This window comes from Chrysochloris asiatica, unplaced genomic scaffold (genome assembly GCF_000296735.1).
Source record: "Chrysochloris asiatica unplaced genomic scaffold, ChrAsi1.0 scaffold00022, whole genome shotgun sequence".
Classification (NCBI taxonomy): Eukaryota; Metazoa; Chordata; class Mammalia; order Afrosoricida; family Chrysochloridae; genus Chrysochloris; species Chrysochloris asiatica.
This window is the reverse complement of record NW_006408540.1, coordinates 16373253-16395991: the sequence shown is the minus strand read 5'-3', so window position 1 is coordinate 16395991 and position 22739 is coordinate 16373253. Positions and strand designations below refer to the sequence as shown.

Sequence of the window (22739 nt, the reverse complement as noted above, 5' to 3'; positions counted from 1 at the left end):
GAATACAGTTTTCAAATAAGCTCATTTGGGAATCACTGACTGAGTGAAAGTAAAAGCGTTGCTGTAGTCCTTCCACCACATCTTACACAAAGTCAGCTTTATGCCTGACACACTGATCAATTGGGAGACAACTTGTCCTTTCCTAAGTGGTCTTTTTCAAACGGACTATAAGACGTTAATTTTTCCCTTGCTCTTTGGGTGAAATTGGAGCAGACCCTCCTGATCTTTTTGGTTTTTCTTAAATTGTAAAGTAGTCCAATGAATTCTAGGTGTGTGCCTGTTTCATTTCAGCAATCAATGTTTCATCCCAGGTACTGGTTGCAACTCTGTTATGAATGTAGTAGTAATGGTTCTCCCTTGCCCCAGCCCAGGCCCATGTCAGGTAGGAAGCTAGTGAGAGTAAGGGGCATATAACCAGGTTTCTCCTCCAGGCTCCTCTGCCCACAGGGCCAAAGGGGGAGGGGAGGTAGGAGAGGCAAGGACCTATATATAGCGCCCTGGTTCTGATTCTTCAAGCCTTGGAGTCTTCTCTTGGGATTCTTCGAGTTTGTCAGCACTCCCCCCTTACTCACCTCTGACCTGCATACCTTTGACAGAGACAATATCCTTGCCTTTGCATAGCTCTTGCTCTTTTCTTTTAAAATCTTGTCATCATCATTCAACAAATACTGATTGACCACTCCCAACAAAACAGTCTTTGTCTTCATGGAGGTTAAAATCAGTTGGCGATCCCAAGAGTAGTGTCAAGAGTGGAACTGTACTCCACAAGATTTTCAGTGGCTGATTTTTTGGTCACCAGGCCTGTCTCCTAAGGGTGTGGACTTGAACTTTCAACCTATTGGTTATCAGCCAAGCATATTAACCATTTGTACCCTCCAGGGACTCCTTTGTGGAACTTGCATTCTAACCATAACCATCCCTCTTGTTTACTGAGTGCACATTAGATACTATGCTAAGTAGTTTATGTATACTATCTCATTTAAGGTACTATACATATTACCTTAACAATAGTGAGGTTGGCCCAGGATCAGGCAATGTTTCCTTCTGCTGTGCATAAGGTCGCTATGTGTTGGCACTGACTCGATGGCAGCTCACAACAACAACAACAACAAACCTCATTTAAACTGTTACCAGCGTTATGGCTATTCGTTCCGTCCACCTTACAAATGAGGACACTGAGACTTAGAAAGATGATTAATGTATCCTGCTGCCAGCTCTTGATGCCACCATTGGGTTTTGGCAGATTGTCTTTATAGAACTCCATTATTCTCCAGGTGGCTCTCATGGTTAAGTCCATCCAAGATGGCTTCATATAAACATATGATCCACCCTAGAATACCAGAAACACTAGCTCGCACATCTTTTCTTCTCATAAGTTCTGGCAGTACAGGCCATCTGCATGGTGGCTCCTCCTCATACCCACACATCTGAGAAGCCATCTGGCCATGGTCCTGTGATTTTATGCTTTGCTTTGGTTTGTCCAGGCATGGGTCATTGAGTCCTTTGTTCTTGTAGAGATACAGGTTCAGATCTTGAAGTGGTTTTCATTAAACCTCTCTTGCTCATCTTGAAATGAAGATTCCCTCTTCTTCATACACACACACACACACACACACACACACGAAGGAATTCACAAAGACATGCCCATATTTCTACCTCCCTTGGATGAGCTATTCAAAATGTCTAGGTGGTGTACATTCAGAATGTCTAGGTTGGCCCAGGATCAGGCAGTGTTTCATTCTGCTGTGCATAAGGTTGCTATGAGTCGGTACCGATTCAGTGGCACCTAACAACAACAACAGGTGGTGCACATGGCTAATTCACAGCTGTTAACCGAAAGCTCAGAGGTTTGAGTCCACCCAGAGAGGCCTTTTGGGAGAAAGCTGTGACGATCTGCTTCCTGAAAACCAGCCATTTTGAAAGCCCTATGGAGCAGAGTTCTGACACACGTGGGGGTGCCATAGTTTGGTGTTGACTCCATGGTAAGTCACTTTTGACCTGTTTAACCACTTGCACCTACTGAAGGTGCCTTCTTAATTAAGGTTCCCTAAACTAGATTTCTAAGGAGCTCTGGTACCATATTGGTTACGAATTGGGCTGCGAACCTTAAGGTCAGCAGTTCAAAACTACCAGCCACTCCGTAAAGATTTACAGCCTCGGAAACCCTGTACAGGGTCACTATGGGTCGGAACCAACTCAACGGCACGTAACAACAACAACAACAACAACAACAACAACAACAACAACAAACTATAGATTTCTAAACTAGGAGTCCTGGTGTGGCACTGTGGGTTAATGCACCAGATTGCAAAGCCGTTTGAACTGCAAGGTCAGTGGTTCAAGGTCACCAGCTGCTCCTTGGAAACCCTATACAAGGTCACTACGGGTCGGAATCGACTTGATGCCACTTAACCACAACAACAAACTAGATTTCAGTCAGTCATGAAACAGGACCCTCATTGAAACTTCCTGCTATAATGAAGTATCTAGGAATGGCCAAGTATGTGTATGAGATAAGATGTTAAGGAATAAGAATGAAAATTCTAGAATTCGTTAAATTTTGAGATGGGTCTCAGCAAAACTTGCAAATGCTTTCTCCATTTCTTCTTTCAACTCCTCCCTAGTTCTCCATCTTTTAAAGACTGTATGTTGAAGATGCTGAACATGTAACATTTCATTAAAACTTCTACAATCCTCTTTGCTTCCCTCTCATTCTCCTACCTCCTTGTAACAGAGACTGTAGGACTGAAACCAAATAGGCCTTATGTATGTTTTGGAAATCAGAGGAAATTCCCTGTGGTATCTTTACCGGCTCAATTATAAAAACAACAATGAATGTAAATTATTTTCATGCATCATTGTTGATAGTGAATCTTTCAAAGACTGACACTTTTAGAGACCAAAGCACCGAAGAATTATTTCAATGGAATCTTTATAATCTACACATCTAGTTTGCATAAACATTGAGAGAAATGCCTAAGTAGTAATTCTTAGATGATTGTTGAGGTGTGAAGATTTCTGGCCCCAAATTATTTTAGGTTCCTGAGAGACCAAGCAAATGACCTAGCATCCATATTTTTCTCTTCAACTGATTCCTAGTGAATTACTAACTAGGCAGTTTTCATTGTACTTCTAAGATACTAGGTTATAAAGATACACACTTGTTCAGTGATGAGACTCCTGGGGGAATCCTGGATTTTGCTACTTAAACATAGGATAGTAGAGTTAAAGAAGAGAAACAATTTACACATCATTGATCATCTGCTTTATTAAGGCAAGGAAGCATGCTCAAGCAGGAAGAATGTTCTAGAATTAAATAGACAAGTGCTATTTCTTGTCATTTAGTATGACCCTCCAAGTATGATTTCAATGTAAGTGAAAACCCTTATATTTACTTGATTAAAGTATTAGGATTGTCCTCTTTGTTCAGGATCTTGGCCTTAGTTTTTCAACTTTCTCTTTTAATTAATTACATTTTTTCAAAATGTCTTATTAAGAAAACTGGTTATGTTTTCATTTCCAAGGGCACAAACATGTTAAGGAAATTTATGTTGTAGACTGATCAAGTATTAATTAGTCTCCAATGGCTGACATTTCAGCTTCATATTCAGTTTTCACCTTCTTGCCTTTTCCTTCCGCTCTAGGTGGAAGCCAATCAGAAGCTGAAGTCAGGCAGAAGCAACAATGGCAGCTGATGCAATCTAAATACCAACAAAAGGTCAGAATCCAGCGCTATGGGTTTAATTTTGGCGAGGAAATGGAGTAGTAACTGTGAAATGATAAAGTTACTTTACTGAAAGCTTAAAACCTTTAAACCAACTGTAAAAGAGAAACTCAAAAATCAAAGAAGTCAGCAGGGGCCAAGTGAAAGAAGGGATGTTGCTATTTGCTGTTAAATGCCGTCGAGTCATTTTCAACTCATAGTGACCTCGTGTAAGGTTTCAGAGGAGTGGCTGGGGAGTTTAAACTGCTGAACTTGGGTGCAAACTGACCTTGAGGTCAAGCTCTTATTCTATAGCACCACCTCAGGACTCCCAAGTGAAGAGATGTTCTTCTTGTGAAGTGTCATAGAGTCAGTTCCAACCCATAGCGACCCTGTATAGGGTTTCGAGGAGCTGCTGGTGAGCTTGAACTGCTGACCTTGCAGTTCAAACAGCTTTGCAGTCTGGTGCATTAACCCACAGTGCCACACCAGGACTGGCTAACTAGAATTCCATTCAAGCTATACGTCAGTCAGCAGGACCCTTGATGAAAGGGAATGCACTTTTTTCTTCTACTTTAAATGAACTCTCTACTTTGTGTTGAATGTTTTGGTTCCTAGGATGTGGATATTGTTTATTCCATGCCAGTTGTGGAAGTATTTTAAGAATTATTTAACATGTTCAGTAATTTTTATAATGAAAACTATAAGTTTTGTAATCAGGACATGTTATTTAGACTTCTCTCTCCCAACTGAGGGAGAGACAGGGAGAGGGTGGAACAGAAAGAAAAAGGAAGAAAGGGAGAAAAAAAGAGGGAAGAAGGGAGAGGTGGAGAGAAACCTACACTGGTATAAGAAAAGCAGAGAGAAATTTCATGGACAAGGAACGTATGTAGCCCAATCGTTCTCTGTGACCTAAATGGAGTTGAAGTAACAACCTATAATCAATGGTGAGGTACAGCACAAACAATACTGCAATTTGCCTTTCATCATAATTTTGTGCTCCAGAGATTCAGACTGAAAAAAAATGGTAACTGGTTTTTATCCTCTGTAATTTCAATGCAATTTAGCTAAAAAGAGAAGAATCTATAAGGATCAAGAAGGAAGCCGAAGAAGCTGAAATCCAAAAAATGAAGGCAATTCAGAGAGAGAAGGTAAGATGAGAGGATGACCAGCTAACATCTACTGAGAAGTTACTGTGTGCCAGGGTCTCTAGCAGGCACTATCCATTTATTAACTCATTACTAACTCATTTCACCCCCACAATAAAAACAACAACAAAAAAAACCCATAGCTAAACCGTTGTCACTGAGTTGACGCCGAATCATGGTGACCCTAGGTATGTCAGAGTAGAAGTGTGCTCCTCCATTGTTGTTGTTAAGTGCTGTCGAGTCGGTTCCGACCCATAGCGACCCTGTACAGGGTTTCCGAGGGTGTAAATCCTTACGGGAGTAGAAAGCCTCATCTTTCTCCCGCGGAGCGGCTGGTAGTTTCGAACCGCTGACCTTAAGGTTCGCAGCCCGATTCGTAACCACTACGCTACCAGAGCTCCTTTATAGGGTTTTCAAATGGTTGAGGTTTCAGAAGTAGATGTAGACCTATGGAGCACACTTCTACGCTGGCCTTGAACCTCCAACCTTTTGGTTAGCATCCAAGGATGTCAACTGTTTGCACTGCCCAAAGACTCCACCCGTACAAGAACCCTACCTATGAAATATATATTATTGTTTCTAGATTTTATCATTGAGGAAACAGACAAAGAAATAGTAGATAACTATTCCAAGGGTACCCATCCAATGAGCAGAAGGACTTGAATTTGAACCTAGGTAAACTGGTTCCATCTCGTTGGGGGTCTTCTCTCTGACCCTCCACCTTACGTAACATGATATCCTTCTCCAGCGAGTGGTCCCTCCTGACAATATGTCTGAAGTATGAGAGACAAAGTTTGGCCATCCTGTCCTCCAAGGAGCACTCTGGCTGCACTTCTTCCAACACAGATCTGTTGGTTCTTTTGGCAGCCCATGACACTTTTAGTATTCTCCTCCAACACCATAGCTCAAAGTATCAATTCATCTATAGTCTTCCTTTTTCACTGTCCAGCTTTCGCATACATATGAGCAAAGTGGCAGCATCAATGGGCTCAAGCGTGGCAACAACTGTGAGGTTGGCTCAGGATCAGGCAGTGTTTCATTCTGTTGTACATAAGGTCGCTATGAGTCGGTACTGACTCGATGGCACCTAACAACAAAATGGTCCCAGGGGAGCTCTCAGTCATCACACTGTCTCATGTCTCAGGTGAGTAATCAGGATAGTAGTATGCCTATTCTGGCCAAAAGACAAAGCCCTGAGTAATAAGGGCAACCAGTGATGCACCACTGTTCTGTCATCCAAACACGTCAGGGTGAGTGGACATAGACAGAGCCGTTTGCTTTCTGATACACAAAAGAGCCTGCGTTTGCATTTCAGCACTAGTGATGTGACCTAGTCTAAACCTCTAAGTTTTAAGTTTAAGGTTTTTAACCTTGACAGATTATTGAATTGCAGCATCTTAGCTGTAGGCTCAGCACTGGACTACGAACCACAAGGTTGACAGTTCACACCCACCAGCTGCTCCTCAGAATCCCTATACAGAGTTGCTACGAGTTGGAACCGAGTAGGCGACACTTAACAACAACAACAATCCTAAGAGTGAGGGCCCCTGATAGCATAGTGAGTTGTGAGTTGGGCAGCTAACCACAAGGTCAGCAGTACATATCCACTAGTCACTGCAAAGGAGAAAAATTAGGCTTTCTGCCTTTGTAAAGATTTAAAGCCTTAGAAATGCTATATAGGGTTTTGCTATAAGTCAGAACTTACTCAACAGCACACAACCACCTAATTCCTAAATGTAACTATTGGTGTTGTCAGGTGCCATCGAGTCGGTACCGACCCATAGCGACCCCATGCACAGCAGAACGGAACAATGTCCGATCCTGGGCCAACCTCACTACTCTCGCCCCACTTGAGTCCATCGATGCTGCCACCTGGCCAATCCATCTCATTGGGGGTCCTCCTCTTTTTCTCTGACCCTCCACCTTACCAAACATGATATCCTTAGTTGTTGTTTAATGACCACAACTAGCTTGTTTGTTATAGTTCATTTCTTCATGAGTCAAATAATGTATTCTTGTCAGGAAAGTCCTGGTGTGGTGCTGTGCGAGAATGCACTGGACTGCATTATCTGTTTGAACCACAAGGTAGGTGGATCACATTCACCAGCTACTCCTTAGTGAGTCAGAATTCACTCGACAGCACTTAACAACCACATCAGCATTCGGGAGACAGACTGACACTGTGACTGTAACAGCGGTCTCATTGTTGCAGGACTGAGCTGTGTTTCATTCTGTTGTACACTCTGGACCATAACAACCATTTAGGTAATGGCTGAAAACATTGTTAGCACGGAATAATAGCACATTTCCGCCCCGTCCCCACCCATGCCTTTCCAAGTTATACCATAATACTAAACAATAAACACAGAAATCTTGATTGGATTGACTTGTCTAACATGATGACTATAATGATTGTTAGTACAAATATGCCCACAAGTGACAGATGGGGGTGGGAGAGTTGCTATATTAAACTAGTTTCCATCAGCTCTGACTCAAAGGAGTGTGTCAAAGAAGAATTGCCCCATAGGGGCTTCAAAGGCTGATTTTTGGGAAATGGGTTGCCTGGCCTTTCTTCTTTCTTCTCAGAGAATCCAGGGATAATGTTCTTGTCCCTTTCTGTTTAGTTATTTCTGACTCAGGCGACCCCACATGTGCAGAGAGGAATTGCTCCGTTAAGGTTGTCAAGCCTGTAACCTTTAGGAAGTAGACCATCTGATCTGTTTTCTGAGGTACCACTGGGTGGAGTTAAGATGCCAAACTTTCAGTAAGTAGTCAAGTGCTTAACAGTTTGTGACACCCTAGTTGATGTGTACACCTTGCTTTTCAGATGTGCTTCTTGGCCTCTCAGCATAGGCATGATTTGGAAATGCAGACTTAAGGGCTTTGCACCAGACCTTCTGAATTCAGAATCTACATCTTAACAGGGCCCCCGGGGGATTCTTGTGAATGTAAAAATTTGAGAAGCAGTAATCCGTTATGGTGTTGGAGGAGAATATTGAAAGTGCCATTGGCTTCCAAAAGAACCAACTGATCTATGTTGGAAGAAGTGCAGCCAGAGTGCTCCTTGGAGGCCAAGGTGGCCAAACTTCGTCTCTCATTCTTCAGACGTGTTGTCAGGAGGGGCCAGTCGCTGGAGAAGGATATCATGTTTGGTAAGGTGAAGGGTCAGAGAAAAAGAGGAAGACCACTAGCGAGATGGATTGGCAAAGTGGCAGCATCAGTGGGCTCAAGCATGGCAACAATACTGAAGTTGGCCCAGGATCGGGCAGTGTTTTGTTCTGCTGTGCATAAAGTCTCTGAGTTGGTACCAACAACAATAACAACAACCTACTGTTAAGGAGAGCTCTGGTAGCGTAGAGCTCTGGTAGCGTAGTGGTTACGAATCGGGCTGCGAACCTTAAGGTCAGCGGTTCGAAACTACCAGCTGCACCGCGGGAGAAAGATGAGGCTTTCTACTCCCGTAAAGATTTACACCCTCGGAAACCCTATACAGGGTCGCTATGGGTCGGAAATGACTCGATGGCACATAACAACAACAACAACTGTTAAGGAGCTCTGGTAGTGTAGTGGTTACGAATCAGGCTGCTAACCTCAAAGTCAGCAGTTCAAAACTACCAGCTGTTCCGTGGGAGAAAGATGAGGCCTTCTGCTCCCGTAAACTCTGTACATGGTCGCTGTGAGTCAGAACTGACTCCACGGTACATAACCACCAACACCAACACCAATCTCCTGTTATCCATAAGGTTTCCAATGAGTAATCATTCAGAAGTAGTTTGTCTCGCCTTCTTTCTATTCTGTCTTAGTCTGGAACTCTGCTGAAACCTGTCCACCTTGGGTGACCCTGCTGGTGTTTAAAATATCAGTGGCATAGCTTCCAGCATCACAGCAACACACAAGTCACCACAATACAATAAAATGATACAGATGAGTGGTGATGTTAGAGAAGAATAGTAAAAGGATCATGGACTGCCAGAAAAACAAGCAAATCTATTTTGGAAGAAGCACAGCCAGATTGCTTCTTAGAAGTCAGGATGGAGAGACTGTCTCTCATGCTTCAGACATGTGATCAGGAAGGACCAGTCCCTGGAAAAGGACATCATGCTTGGTAAACTGGAGGGTTAACAAAAAAGAGGAAGACCCCCTGCAATGAGATGGGTTGACAGGGTAGCAGCAGCATTTGGCTCAAGGCTAATAGAAATTGTGGAGATGATGCAGACTAGACAGTATTTCGTTTTGTTGTACATAGGGTTGCTATGAGTCACAACCGACTTGACAACACCACCAACAATAACAACAGCTTCCTCTGCTTTATGAGAGAATGGACAGCCCATACTGGATCTTCCTCAAATTTTCTCGCTGAGTGGCTTATGCTGGCACCATGTCCTCATCCTTCCTGGGAGGTGAAGAGCCACAGCTTTTCTTATGAAATGTAAACCTATGTAGGAGTTGGTGTCAAATGAAGAAAATGGACATTAAGCCATCTAAAAGTGATATGCTTCACATTGCCAGTGTGAAAATGGCCAAAGGAAGTGAGAATGGCTGTACTTAATGGAGGATTAATTGTTTAAAATGCAAAATGAACATTCACCTGGACAACAGCCTGCAAAATACCAGCAGCCAATGCTGCTGCCCAGCAACTCTGGACCCGGTCGAATCTGAGTAGCCTGTTCCCACCCCGAGAGCCTCCATCTTGGCCTCTACATAGCCCAGGTTTTCACCCACCCTGTCCTCCAGTTTTCAGTCTCCAAGGAAAGGCCACCAGAGTGGTAATGGAATCTCAATCTGCTAGGTTCATGCGAGGTTGAGTACAGCGTATCCAGAAAGAAGAGGGAGCTGGACCACATTCTATAGTCAAGCCTCAGAGGGTTAAAGAGAGCATAGCTTTTTTGAAGAATCTGGCATATTGTGTGTCTGACATTTAATGAATTAAAAATAGATTATAACATATGTGGCAGTCAGCATAATGTCACCTTACTCAAATATGTCAACACAGACAATTGTGGGATGACATCAAGGATGACATACATAAAGCAAAAGGTCATTTAAAAGACAGGAAAAGGGCTTCCAGAAAGATGGCAGACTAGGCAGACGCACTACATGGATCCTCTACAACAAAGATACCAGAGAAAATAAAACAGACACAGATGAAAATTCTGGCACCTTGAACTTCAGAAGAAAGGTTACAGAACTTGATGAAGTGCTTGCTGGGAGAAGAGGCCAAGTAGGGACAGCAAGAGAGGGAGACTGACTGGTGACCGGCTGGCCAGAGGCAGCTCAACCATATTGTGAGCAGCTTTGGCCGTGGAGTAGATTCATGTGGGCAAAGGAAAAGGTACGATTTTTCTCTTTCTCCCTAGACTTCCCTGATGACAAGAAGTATAGCCAGCAACCAACCTCATCCAGCCCCAGTGCAGGCCTTGCTCTTCAGGAATTCAGAGCCACATGGTTAGAACCCACGCCAGTGTGAAGTGGGGGCTAGTTGTGCCACTTTGATGTCTAGATTCAGGTGGGCTTGGCTTCAGACCATAGGTGTCCATAGAGCCACCAGACCAGCATTTAACCAGTCACCCTGCCCCCAGCTTCCATGTGGTCCTAACAGAAACTGAAATCAGCTCCATCAACTTTTGAATTGAGTGCCCTAAATATAAATAACACTGAGGCCAATAAGAACTCCAACTAGAGCAAGAAACTCTGTTGTTACATCTTTTCCACAACAACCTTATAAGCTCCTGAATTGCAGGAACTCCCCCCCCCCCCCACACACACACTGAGGTTTGTTCCCTCCAGGTCCAACAACTGCACTGTTGGTTTTTGCAAATACAACAACCCCACAGTGCCTCAGAGACAACAGACAACAGAGAAAAGAGAGAACATGGCTTTAACAAATGATGAAGAAGATGCAGAGCCAGAAACCATTTCTGAGGAAGAAAAGGTAATGTAACTAACTGAAAAATAATTCAAAAGAATGATAATTGGGTTACCTTCAAATGACTGGTAGAAAGCAAAGATTACACAATAAAAACTTCAGAAGAATTCAGGAAAACACTGCAAGAACAAATAGACAAAATAAATGTAAACTATAAAACCTGCAATTAGAAATCCAGAAAATTAAAACTAAATTTTCAGAAATGGACAATATATTGAAAGAACAAAGTAATAGATGTGAAGCAATGAAAACTCAAATTAGTGAGGTTTAAGATAAATCTCTCAATATTAGTATGCCAGAAGAACAATCAGAAAAAAGAATGAAAAAATTTCAAAGAAAGCCTAAGAGTTCTGTGGGACACCATGATGAGGAACAACTTAACATATGATCAGAATTCCAGAACAGGAAGAGATAAGCACAGAGAAAATTGTTGAAGAAAACTTCCCTAACATGAAAGATGAGAAGATAAATATACAAGAAGCTGAACAAACTCCATATAGGATAAATCAAAAACAAAATCACCTAGACATATCATAATCAAACTTTTCCAAAATCAAAGGCAAAGAAAGAATCCTGAGAGCAGCTTGGAAAAAAATGAAAAGTTACCTACACAGGAGAACCAGTAAGGTTAAGCTTGGATTTTTCAGCAGAAACCATGCATGCAAGAAGGCGATGGAATGACATAATACAAAACTCTGAAGAAAAAACAAACCAAAATAAAAAGGTTGCCAACCAAGAACCATATATCTGGCAAAGCTGTTCCTTAAATATGATGGCGAAATTAGGACATTTCCTGATAAACAGAAATTAAAGGAATTTGTAATGATCAAAACAACTTTACAAAAAATGCTAAAGGGTATTTTATGGACTAAGAATCAACAACAGCAGAAAACAACCTGAGATTACCATACATGATGACACCAGCCAGACTTAGTCCAGACATGTGGTGGTTGTTATGTGCTGTGGAGTCGGTTCCAACTCATAGAGTCCCTGTACAGGGTTTCCCAGGCTGTAAATCTTTACAAGAGCAGAAAGCTTCATTTTTCTCCCACAGAACAGTTGGTAGTTTCTAACTGCTGACCTTGCGGTTCGCAGCTCAATTTGTAACCACTACACTACCAGAGCTCTTTAGTAGCAATAATACTATACATCCCCTTGCAAATACAAAAGATGGATTTTTGTGCTCTAGAAAACAGATACATCCTCAGGCATACCTATATATAAAGACCCCTGGTGGTGCTGTAGACTATGCAGGCTCTGTTGTTCAAATCTGCCAGTCACGCCATGAGAGAAAGATGAAGTGTTCTGCTCCGGAAAAGATTTATGGTCTCAGAAACCTTATACAGGATCACTGTAAGTCTGAATCAACTCAATGGTATTACGTTCGGTTTTCACATTTATATATACATATACAAGGGGGATTCAAAAATGTTCATGGAATAATTCCATGGTCTTTTTACCTGCTATCTTATAATTCTACTTTTCCATGAATTATCAAAATTTCATACACCTCATATATACAGGTGTCCTCCATATGACTCTCTCCCCCTTTTTATAGCAATGTATCGAATCACAAATTATTGTTGCTACTGTTGTTGCAGGATTTCATAGCCTCTATGGTTATTAAGTGAAATAGCAACTCTGTGTAGGGTTTCCGAGGGGCCTCTGGTGAGTTTGAATCATCCACCTTGCGGTTCAAACCAACCTTGTGATCCAGTGCTTATCGTATAGCACCACACCAGGACTTCAGTTTTTATCCTTGTTGTCCTTTATTCTGCATACCTGTAAGCATGTTCCTTTGCCTTGGTCATGTTGTGTGGACTTTCACTATATTGCATATTGCCTTTTGCTTCACCAGAGTGAACCTGGTGTGATACCTTAGGATTAGAGCTGGGCCTCAAGGTCAATTTGAACCACAAGATCGGTGGTTCAGACTCAACAGCTGCTCCTCAGAAACCCTATACAGGATCTCTATGAGTCAGAACTGACTCAATAGTACTCAACAACAACAACTATCTAGTCCTAGTGTGGCACTGTAGGATCAGCACCAAACTGCTTACCAAAAGGTTGATGGTTCAAACCCACTAGCTGCTCCTTGGAAATCCTATACAGGGTCACTTGAGTCAGAACTGACTTGGCGGCACTTAACAACTACTATTATCTGTTAGCATAGTGATTACGAATTGGGCTATGAACCACAAGGTCACCAGTTCGAAACTACCAGCTGTTCCGCGGGAGAAAGATGAGTCTTTCTGCTCCCGTAGAGATTTACAGCCTGGGAAATCCTGTACAGGGTCGCTATGAGTCGGAACCGACTCCACAACAACAACAACTATCTATTTAGTGCTTCTCCATTCCTCCTCCCCTTGTCTTCCCTTGTAACCATCAAAGAACGTTTGTTTCTGTGTGTAAACCTCGTCTGTTAAGCGCCGTTGAGTCGATTCTGACACATAGGGTTTCCAAGGAGCAGCTGGTGAGTTTGAACCACCAACCTTGCAGTTCAAATGACTTTCCAGTCAGTCTGACTCATTAGCCCATAATGCCACACCTAGTCTAGACTTTTTGTAATAGTAGTCTCAGTGTCTATTCTTTTGTGATTGACTTATTTCACTCAGCATACTGTCCTCCAGATTCATCCAATTTGTGAGATGTTTCACGAATTCATCATTTTTCTTTATTATTGTATAGAGGTCTATTGCATGTATGTAAGCATTCTTCAGTTGATGGACACATAAACTGTGGCTCATACATACAATAGAGTTGTATGCATTGATAAAGAAAAATGATGAATCTCTATGCTATTTTGTATAATGCAGTGATGAACATAAGTAGCCCTACTTGCATAGTGGACTACACAAGGGGCTGCTAACTACAAGGTTTCTCCTTGTCTACCAGTTGCTCCTTGGGACAAAGATGAGGCTTTCTGCTCCCATTATAGATTTATAGCCTTGAAAACCTATACAGGGTTGCTGTGAGTCAGAATTGACTCAATGGCAGTAGGTTTGAGTTTTGGTTTAGTGATGAACATGAGTGTGCATATGTTCATTCATTCACAGCTCTAGTTTCTCTAGGCCCTATACCTAGGAGTGGGACTGTTGGATTGTAGGGCGTTTCTAATTCTAGCTTTTGAGGAAGTGCCATATTGTTTTGCATCGTGGATGTCCATTTTGCAGTCCTACCAGCAATGTCTAAGACTTCAAATCTTCCCACAGCCTTACCAGCATTATTGTTGTAACTTTTCTTGATCAGTGCCATTATTGCTAGGGTGATACTATACCTCATTGTAGATTTGATTTGTGTCTCTCTAAAGATGAGGCTTTCTCCTCCCATGAAGATTTATAGCCTCGGAAACCCTATACAGGGTTGAGGTGAGTTGGAACCAACTCCAAGGCACTTCACAACAACAATAGCATCGCAAGCATTTTTTCATGTGTCCACCTGAATGTTTTTGGTGACGTGTCTGTCCATGTCCTTTGCTCAATTGTTAATTGGATTGTTTGTCCCTTTGTCGCTGAGGTGTTGAAGTGTTCTATAAATTTTAGAGATCAGACCCTTGTTGGATATATTGTAGCCAATTTTTTTCCCCAGTATGTAGGATCTCTTTTTACTTTTTTAGCAAAGTCGTTTGATGTGCACACATATTTAATTTTTAGTAGGCATCCGTTATCTAGTTTATTTTCTACTGTTGGTGCATTTGTAACTATGTTTGATATTCTATTTATGCCATACAGTAGAGATCCTATTTTTTAGTGCTGCCCCTAGTTTTTCTTTGATGGCCTTTATAGTTTCAGTTTTTACATTTAGGTCTTCGATCCATTTTGACTTTTTTGTATATGGATCTTGTTTCATTTTAATGTAAATGTGTATTCAGTTTTAATTTTTTTATATCCTGTTGAATTGTGTTGACTAGAATTTTGTTAAGAAATTTTACATGTATGCTTAGAGGGATATTGGCCTATCATCTTGTTTTTCAGTGTTTTGCCTGGTTTGGGTATCTCTTATGCTGCTTTCAAGAATGAATTGTATCCCTTCCTTTCTATGTTCTGTAGTAGTTTGGGGAGAATTTGATGTCAATTTATCTCTATATGCTTGATAGAATTCACCAGTATAGCTGTCTTTGTTGGGCAGTTTTTTTGTGTGTGTTTTCTTAATGATGTCTTCAATTTTTTCTTTTATTATGGGTCTATTCAAATTCTCTACCTCAGTTTGTGTTCATTTGGATAAGTAGTGAAATTTGTCCATTTCTTTTTGGTTCTCAAATTTGTTGAGTATAATTTGTTGTGCTAATTCTGCTATGCTCCCTTTCATCTCATTTGGCTGTGTTGTACTGTCATCCATCTCATTTCTTGTTTGGATAATTTGTGATTTCTCTTTCTTTTATCAGTTTGACCAACAGTTTCTTGATGGCTGTTGATCTTCTCAAAGAACCAACTTCTAGTCTTACTGACTTTTTTTTTCTCAATTTTTAGAATTTCTGCTTTAACTTTTATTATTTCTTTTCTTCTGATGACTGTGGGCTTGTTTTGCTGCTCTTTATCTGTTTGTTCAAGTTGTAGAGTTATGTTACTGACTTTCGTCCTTTATTCTTTTATGTGTGCATTTGTTAATTATAAATTCTCCTCTGAGCACTTCAGTTTTTGCCTGTGTCCCAAAGAGTTTGGCATTTTGCATTTTCATTCTAGTAATTAAAAAATTCTTACTTTACATTTCTTCTGTTACCCAGTCATTTTTAAACAAGATGTTATGCAGTTTTCATTTTTTCCTCGTCCTTCCTGTTATTAATTTCTAAGCTTGTCACTTTGTGATCCGAGACTATCTGCTATTTTGGTGTTTTTGAATTTATCAATGCTTGCTTTGTGACCTAGAATATATTCTATTCTGGAGAATGTTCCATGTTCATTGGAGGAGAATGTGTGCTGTGTTGCTGTTGGGTGGAGTCTTCTGTATGTGTCTGTGAGGTCAGGTTAGTTGATTGTTGTTTAGATCTCCTGTATCTTTGTTGAATTTCTTTCTAGTCATTCTGTCCTTCATCAAAAATGTTCCATTTTTGATGAACTGCAAAGTTCATTTGAACTGCTGGATCCTCAGGAACCGTATGTAGAATGGCTACAAGTTGAAACTGACTTGACAACATTTAGCCATAGCAATTATAGTGTGAGACTTCGAATTTCCTTTTCAGTGCTGTTAGAGTTTGTTTTATGGATTTCTGTTATGTATGTAAGAACCTGAAGTTTGACTGCATGGTTAGGTATCACATAAGTATACCCCAAATCCAATAGAGTCAAAACTGAACTCTTGTTCATTCGGATGCTCTTGAATGCTACCTTCCTGCACTCTTCCCTCTTTGATCCACATCCATGTAGTCATCCCCCCTATTTCTGTCCCTGCACTTTTAGGGTCTGTCTGCCCTTTCCTTAATTATGGCTTGGACTATTGTGAGAACCTTCCAGTTGGCTCTCTTACAATTGTGGTCCTGCTCTTTTTCCAGATAATCCTAAATGTTGCTGTTGGATTGAACTGCTTACTTTCTTCTTCAAAATAGCATAATGGGCTCTTCGGCTGGGGACTTAGGACTCAGCCATTATGAGCCATTTCCTTAATAATATACTTCTCTTTTTATATACACATATGTTTCACTATTTTTTTTTTTTTGTAGAAAACTCAGCCTAAAATTTGTAGTACCACTGAGAGAGTGGGGTTCTAGAGAAACAAAATGAATTTTCTAAATTGATTCTCAAGTCTTGATTGCATGGATCTACTGACCTAAATAAAAAGGAATTGGTTTAGTTATTAAGTCTCAAATGCAGACCCTGCAAATGAGGAAGATTATAAATTAGCTAAAATGACCTTAAGGTCCTAGAAGGAGAACAGGATAAGGAGAATAGTATGTGCTTAAACCACCCAGATAGTTACTCAGGAATTAAGCTGCTGAGACCGTAAAGGTAATATGTTTGAGGAAGTTAATTGATTTATTGTTTCCTTTTTCCAAAGAATGCCATCTACATCCACATGTTGTTGTTGTTGTTTTAAGTACCTTTGAGTCTGTTCTGACCCATAGCAACCCTGTATAGGGTTTCCAAGGAGCAGCTGGTGAGCTTGAACTGCCGACCTTGCAGTTCAAACGACTTTACAGTCTGGCTCATTAACCCACAGGGCCACATCCCTATATAATGTGCCTGCTCTTCATATTGGACAGGAGGGTCTTGACAAATTATTCTCCCATCCTCCAGACAGCTGCTGGCTTTCTGTTAATAAAGCTTGGATTGGATCTCTCCCAGTCTCTGTAAGTGACTACAGTGACAGGCGGCAAGTCCTTGTTTTGGTTTGGCAACAGTTTGACTAATTTTAAAGGCAGTGATACAGGGTGGTGGAGGCATGTCTGTCCTCCACTTCATAGAAATCAGCCTTAGACTGATTTTGAGTTCAATCCTCTTTTCCCTTGTGGGGTCAGAGGAAGTCAGACATGCTCTCCACTTAGCTTAAGCAGTTGGCACTGGTAGCAGAATTCATTGCAATGGCTCCAGACGAATGAAATTGTGAGTTTTCTTTTGGAGAAAGTATGAAGGGGCATGGGCTAAAATACTTCTGTGGAGGAGAGAGCAGAAGTTTTGGAGTTGCCTGGAGCAATGTCAGGCAGGTTAAAAAGCATGGATTATTGGGAGCTGGACCTACTAAAATTTATCTGGCCAGAGGCCTAAAGCAATATGCATATGAATGAGATTAGACCAAGGTAGGAGTAAAGATTGAATTTGAGTGTTTTAAAAGATTTTTGTGTTTGACTGTCTTATGGATATTGGTTTCTCCTGCCTATTAATGTAAAATAGACATACAAGTTTGATAGAAATATTGGGAATTATTATTACAGAGAATTTGTAAACCCACAGCCAGCCTATCCTTGATTGGATTTGTTAAAAGGAGAGTTCAAATTTGCCAGGAAAAAAATAGGCCTTTTGCTTTTAAGCCTTTGTAGAGGTTTGGTCTTCCTCAGTCCCATGCAGAGCCTTACATTTGCATTTGAAAAGGTATGTAGACCAACCTAGAACTGCTAGAAAAGGAGATTGAAGCAGAGAGAAAAAAAAAGCAGGCAGTTTGGCTTTTTGAGTTTCAGAGGCATCAAGACACACAAAGTTGGACCAACAGAAAACCCCCTTCCAGGAATGAAAGTTAAAGGGAACCAGTGAGCCATATGCTTGTTGGTGACCTTCTGGGTCTATGTGAGATTGGAATTGGGACGAATGCAGCAAAGAAGATATGGGCTGGGTTTGGACAAGTTCTATTGGCACTCACTGACCTTGAGAGAAGAGGATCAGGAAGGCGGATTGGTAGAAAGTTTAGGGAATTGTGTGAACTCCTTCCTGAGTCCATGGGCACTGACCTAGTCCATGGGCGCTTGGGCTGAGAGTGAGGGTGCCAGCTGGTGTGAAGTGTAGGGAGGTGTGTGTGAACTCCCAAACTTACATCTGGTACCCGTTTGACTTAGCTTGGATGGCTAGGGATGACCTGACCAGAACCTGACAAGGTGAAGATAAAGATGTTTGATACTCTAAGCAAGTGTCAATTGCTACAATTTGTTGGACTGGACTTTTGCTTATGGACGCAGTTGCTCAAAATTCAACTGGAATGGAAGTTTCTTCAGATCAAGGAACACGCTTGCCTCTTCAGTGTACTGTGTTGATTGGTTGTTAAGTGCCATTGAGTCAGTTCCAATTTACAGTGACACTGTATGGGTTTCTGAGGAGTGGCTGGTGAACTTGAATTGCCGACCTTGCAGTTCAAACTGACTTTGCTGATCATTGCATTAACCCACAGTGCCACACCAGGATTGGTTTGATAGGGACAGGCAATTTAGACATTGGATCTCAAAATGGGGAGTCATTGTGATGCGTGGAGTTGGTTCCAACTCACAGCGACCCTGAACAGGATTTCCAAGACTGTAAATCTTTACGGGAAGGAGCTCTGGTAGCGTAGTGGTTATGGGTTGGGCTGCGAACCTCATGGTCAGCAGTTCGAATCTACCAGCTGTTCCGCGGGAGAAAGATGAGGCTTTCTGCTCCCGTAAAGATTTACAGCCTCAGAAACCCTGTACAGGGTCGTTATGAGTTGGAACTAACTCCACGGCACATAGCAACAACAAATCTTTATGGGAGTAGAAGACCTCATCTTTCTTCCGCAGAACAGCTGGTGGTTTCGAACTGCTGACCTTAAGGTTCACAGCCCAATTTGTAACCACTACACTACCAGAGCTCCTTAAAATGGGGAGGGGAGGGGTGATGTAAAGGCAGGAAGTGGCTAGTTTACAAGCTTTCATGGGTGTGCCTAGTTTTTGAATGAGAGGGGAAAGGAGAATCCCCCCACCACTGACTAGTTTTCCTCTTTTCCAGATGGGTCAGGTGAAAGGGGCATGAGGTATGCTGCTGATAGATTTTATGATTTCAGTTATGAGTTATTGTTAGTAAGATTCATTGTGATTGTCAAAACTGGAATTGTAGAAGATGCATAAGTAAAAGGAGAGAGTAGTTTTCTTTCTTAGCAGGAACAGACTTTCCAAGGACCATCATTAAGAAAGAGCATGAGTGTAGTGTAAGATATCTGCGTGGAAACGCGGTAATAGCAGAGATGGCAGCAGAGAGGGTGGCATGAAAAGACAGAGCAGCTATGGGTTCTAGGCCCATGGACTAAGTAAGGCTGTGTGCCTACGGGCTGGTTTTCAGAATGTGCTTTTTGGACTTTTGAATGAATACATATTTTTTGTTTTGTATGTAGGCATCAAGTATTTTTGCTGTGTTCATTTGTGACATATAAGATGTAAATGGGGCCAGTGTGTATTGGGTTGTATGTGTTTTATAGTTACAAAAGGTTAGATGCAAGTATGACTATAATTTTCTTTATTTTGAGATGATGCATAGAGTTTATAAGTTTCTAGTTGACAGGGTGGACTCTAAGGATTAGGATTCTGTGTCAACTGGACTAGGCCAGGATTACCAGATGTTTAGCAGTTGGGATGTCCTTAATCCCATGGTAATGAAACCTAATACAAGCATAGTAAGCTGTATGATGAGTGGCTATGAGCAGCCAATCAATTAAAGGGATGTTTCCTTGGAGGTTGAGGTGTGGCCTGTTCCCAATATAATGGATATGTGGGACTCTGTAATTATGAGCCATTTCCTTGATAATAAACATTTTATATATATACACACACACACACACACATACTTATATATGTGTGTGTATATATGTATATATGTACGTATATGTTTATATGTATGTGTGTGTATATATATATATATAAAATGTTTATATATATATATATATTTCATAATGGTTCCTATCCAAACTCCTCAACTTAGCATGTAAGATCCCTTATAATTGACCCTTTCTACTCTTTCAATCTTTTCTTCCACCAGTTTCTCTGCAAACACCTTTCAGTTTCACTCATAAGCATCTCATTGTTCACTGGCATATTCTCTTTTGACTTTGTGCTTTGAAAACACTGTAAGTCCTGGGAATGTCAGTAGCCTATCACTGCATTTGTACAAATTAGAAACTGATTCTCCTCCTTCCAGGCACACATGACAGCTTCATGGACATGCAGACAGGTGATTGATGGTACAGTTTTGAGAAACAGAAGAGATGCCTCCTCTGAGGACAAATAGCCCCTTGTCAGGGTACATGGTTTGGTGAGCTGGCTCTCTTTCAACCTTTTCTATCTTCTCCTGGGCTTCCCACAGCAAAGAACAACCTGCACAGTGGAAGTACAGCAGCCCTGTTCCCCCAACATCCTTTTCCTCCTGGACTACTTCTTGCTTGTTTTTGAAGACTGATCTGTATCTTATATGTCTACTTCTAATTAAATTGTATCCTTTCAATGTAATCATCAACCTCTTGAGGAATCTTAGGAAAGCTATGGGCCCTTTCTTCATAAAAGTGGGCATACTTCAACATACAGGTTATTCATGAACCTTAGGATAAAAACTACATTCCAAGTGTTGTTTAACTTCTAGACTCCAGAGACCCATCATGGTGTGTCTTCTTGGTAGGCACTGAACAAAATACCTATGGAACTCTTGAGTATGTGCTAATCACCTACTTCTGTACTTTTTCTCGTTTGTTATTTGTAAACCTGTGTATCTCCTGACTTGTACTGATAAGCAGCTCATGATAAATGGGGAAGAAATGGAAGTTGTCAATGACTTCATTCTACTTGGATTAGCAATCAAAGTCCATCAGTAAAGAAATCAAATTATATACTACACTGGGAAAAATTTTTAAAGTTTTTATTGTGAATACAATCCCCTCTATGCTTCCTCATTCAACAGTATTTGCTTCTATTCCCTCTGTTTTTGTTTTTTTGGATGTACACCCAAACATTCATGAATATACTAATCATTCAAACAGCCAAAGTGTACATCCTGCCCCCTGGTGGCCATCACACATCCCCTCTCCCTCCATGAGTCTAGAGTTCTCAGCTGCTCTGTCTCTCCATGTCATTATTTCTGCCTCCAATTCTGATGTCACCGCTTCTCTGGGTAGGGTTCCACACCCCGCTCCTGCTCTGATCCCTTGATGGTCCCAGGGTCCTCTGCTCCTGGACTATAAGATCAACCACTCACCCCTGTTTGCTACAAAACATTGGGAAATTTTGCTACAAAAGACCTCTTTAAAATTTTAAAAGGCAAAGATGTCACTTTGATGACTAAGCTACACCTGAGTCCAAGGTTGGTCCTTTTAATCACTTTATATGCTTGGCAAAAGTTGAGAAAGGAAGAGAGGGGAAGAATCGATGTATCAAGCACAGTGTTGGTGAAGAACATTGAATATGCTGTGAATTGCTAAAAGAAGATACAAATCAGTCTTAGAAGAAATACTCCCAGAGTGTTCTCAGAGTGAGGATGGTGAGATGTCGACTCTCTAGTTGAACACATCATCAGGAAATAGCAATTACTAGAAAAGCACATCATCTTTGGTCAAACAGAGGGTCAGCAAAAATGAGGGAAGTCCTCAATGACACAAGAACTACACCAATGGGCTCCAGCACACCAGTGATCAAGATGATGGCACAGGAGAGGACACCATTCTGTTCTATTGTACATGGGGTCTCCATGGGTCCTAACATAATTTAACACACCATACTGTCATAATTCAGGAGCCCTGGTAGCATGCTGATTGTGAGCTGGGCTTCTAACTGCAAGGTCAGTAGTTCAAATCTACCAGTTGCTTTGTGAAGAAAGATGAGGCTTTCTGCTCCCTGGAAGACGTATAGCCTCAGAAACTGTATACGTAGTCACTATAAATTGGAACAAGCTTGGTGGCACATACCACCACCACTGTCATAATTGCTTCATTGTCTATCTCCCCAGTTAGACTTCGCTGAGTTTCTCCAGAGTAGGCACTGCTCTGTTTACATTTGTATTACCAGGATCCAACATAGAATATGTCTTTGGTAAATGCTTGTTGAAGAAATGAGATCCAGGAATATTAAATGATTTACTTAAGGTCAGTCAGTCAGTGATGGTGGAATTGGAGTGGATTCCATATTTTCTTCTGATGGATCTCATTCTCTTGGAGATTTAACTTTCTCCTATGTATATAGCTGTAAGTATACTTGAGTCATTGGTAAATGGAAAGACATAAATAATCTGATTGAATCTAAGCATTTGGATTAGTATACGTAAACATGTACCATCGTTGGTAAGCATTGAGTTGTTGTTGTTAAGAGCTGTCAAGTCAATTCCAACCCATAGAGACCCTGTATAGGGTTTCTGAGGTGCAGCTGGTGAGCTTGAACCAACGACCTTGCAGTTCAAATGGCTTTGCAGTCTGGAGCATTAACCCACAGCGCCATACCAGGACTCTTAAGTATTGAGTAAAAGTGTTCAAATCCTCCAATATTTTGGTAAATACTTTTTCTACACTTCTGCTGAAGACTTGTTATTGTTAAGTGCCATTGAGTCAGTACCGACTC

General features: G+C 41.3%; 1 protein-coding gene across 1 annotated transcript in view; it reads left to right on the top strand.

Annotated features, from left to right (window-relative positions):
* The window catches only part of EPSTI1 (epithelial stromal interaction 1 (breast)), a 185912-nt gene that overhangs the window by 40665 nt on the left and 122508 nt on the right, over positions 1-22739 (top strand). The window contains 2 exon segments of the mRNA XM_006837680.1: positions 3645-3718; positions 4771-4854. Of these exon segments, the coding sequence (XP_006837744.1) occupies positions 3645-3718; positions 4771-4854 (158 nt within the window).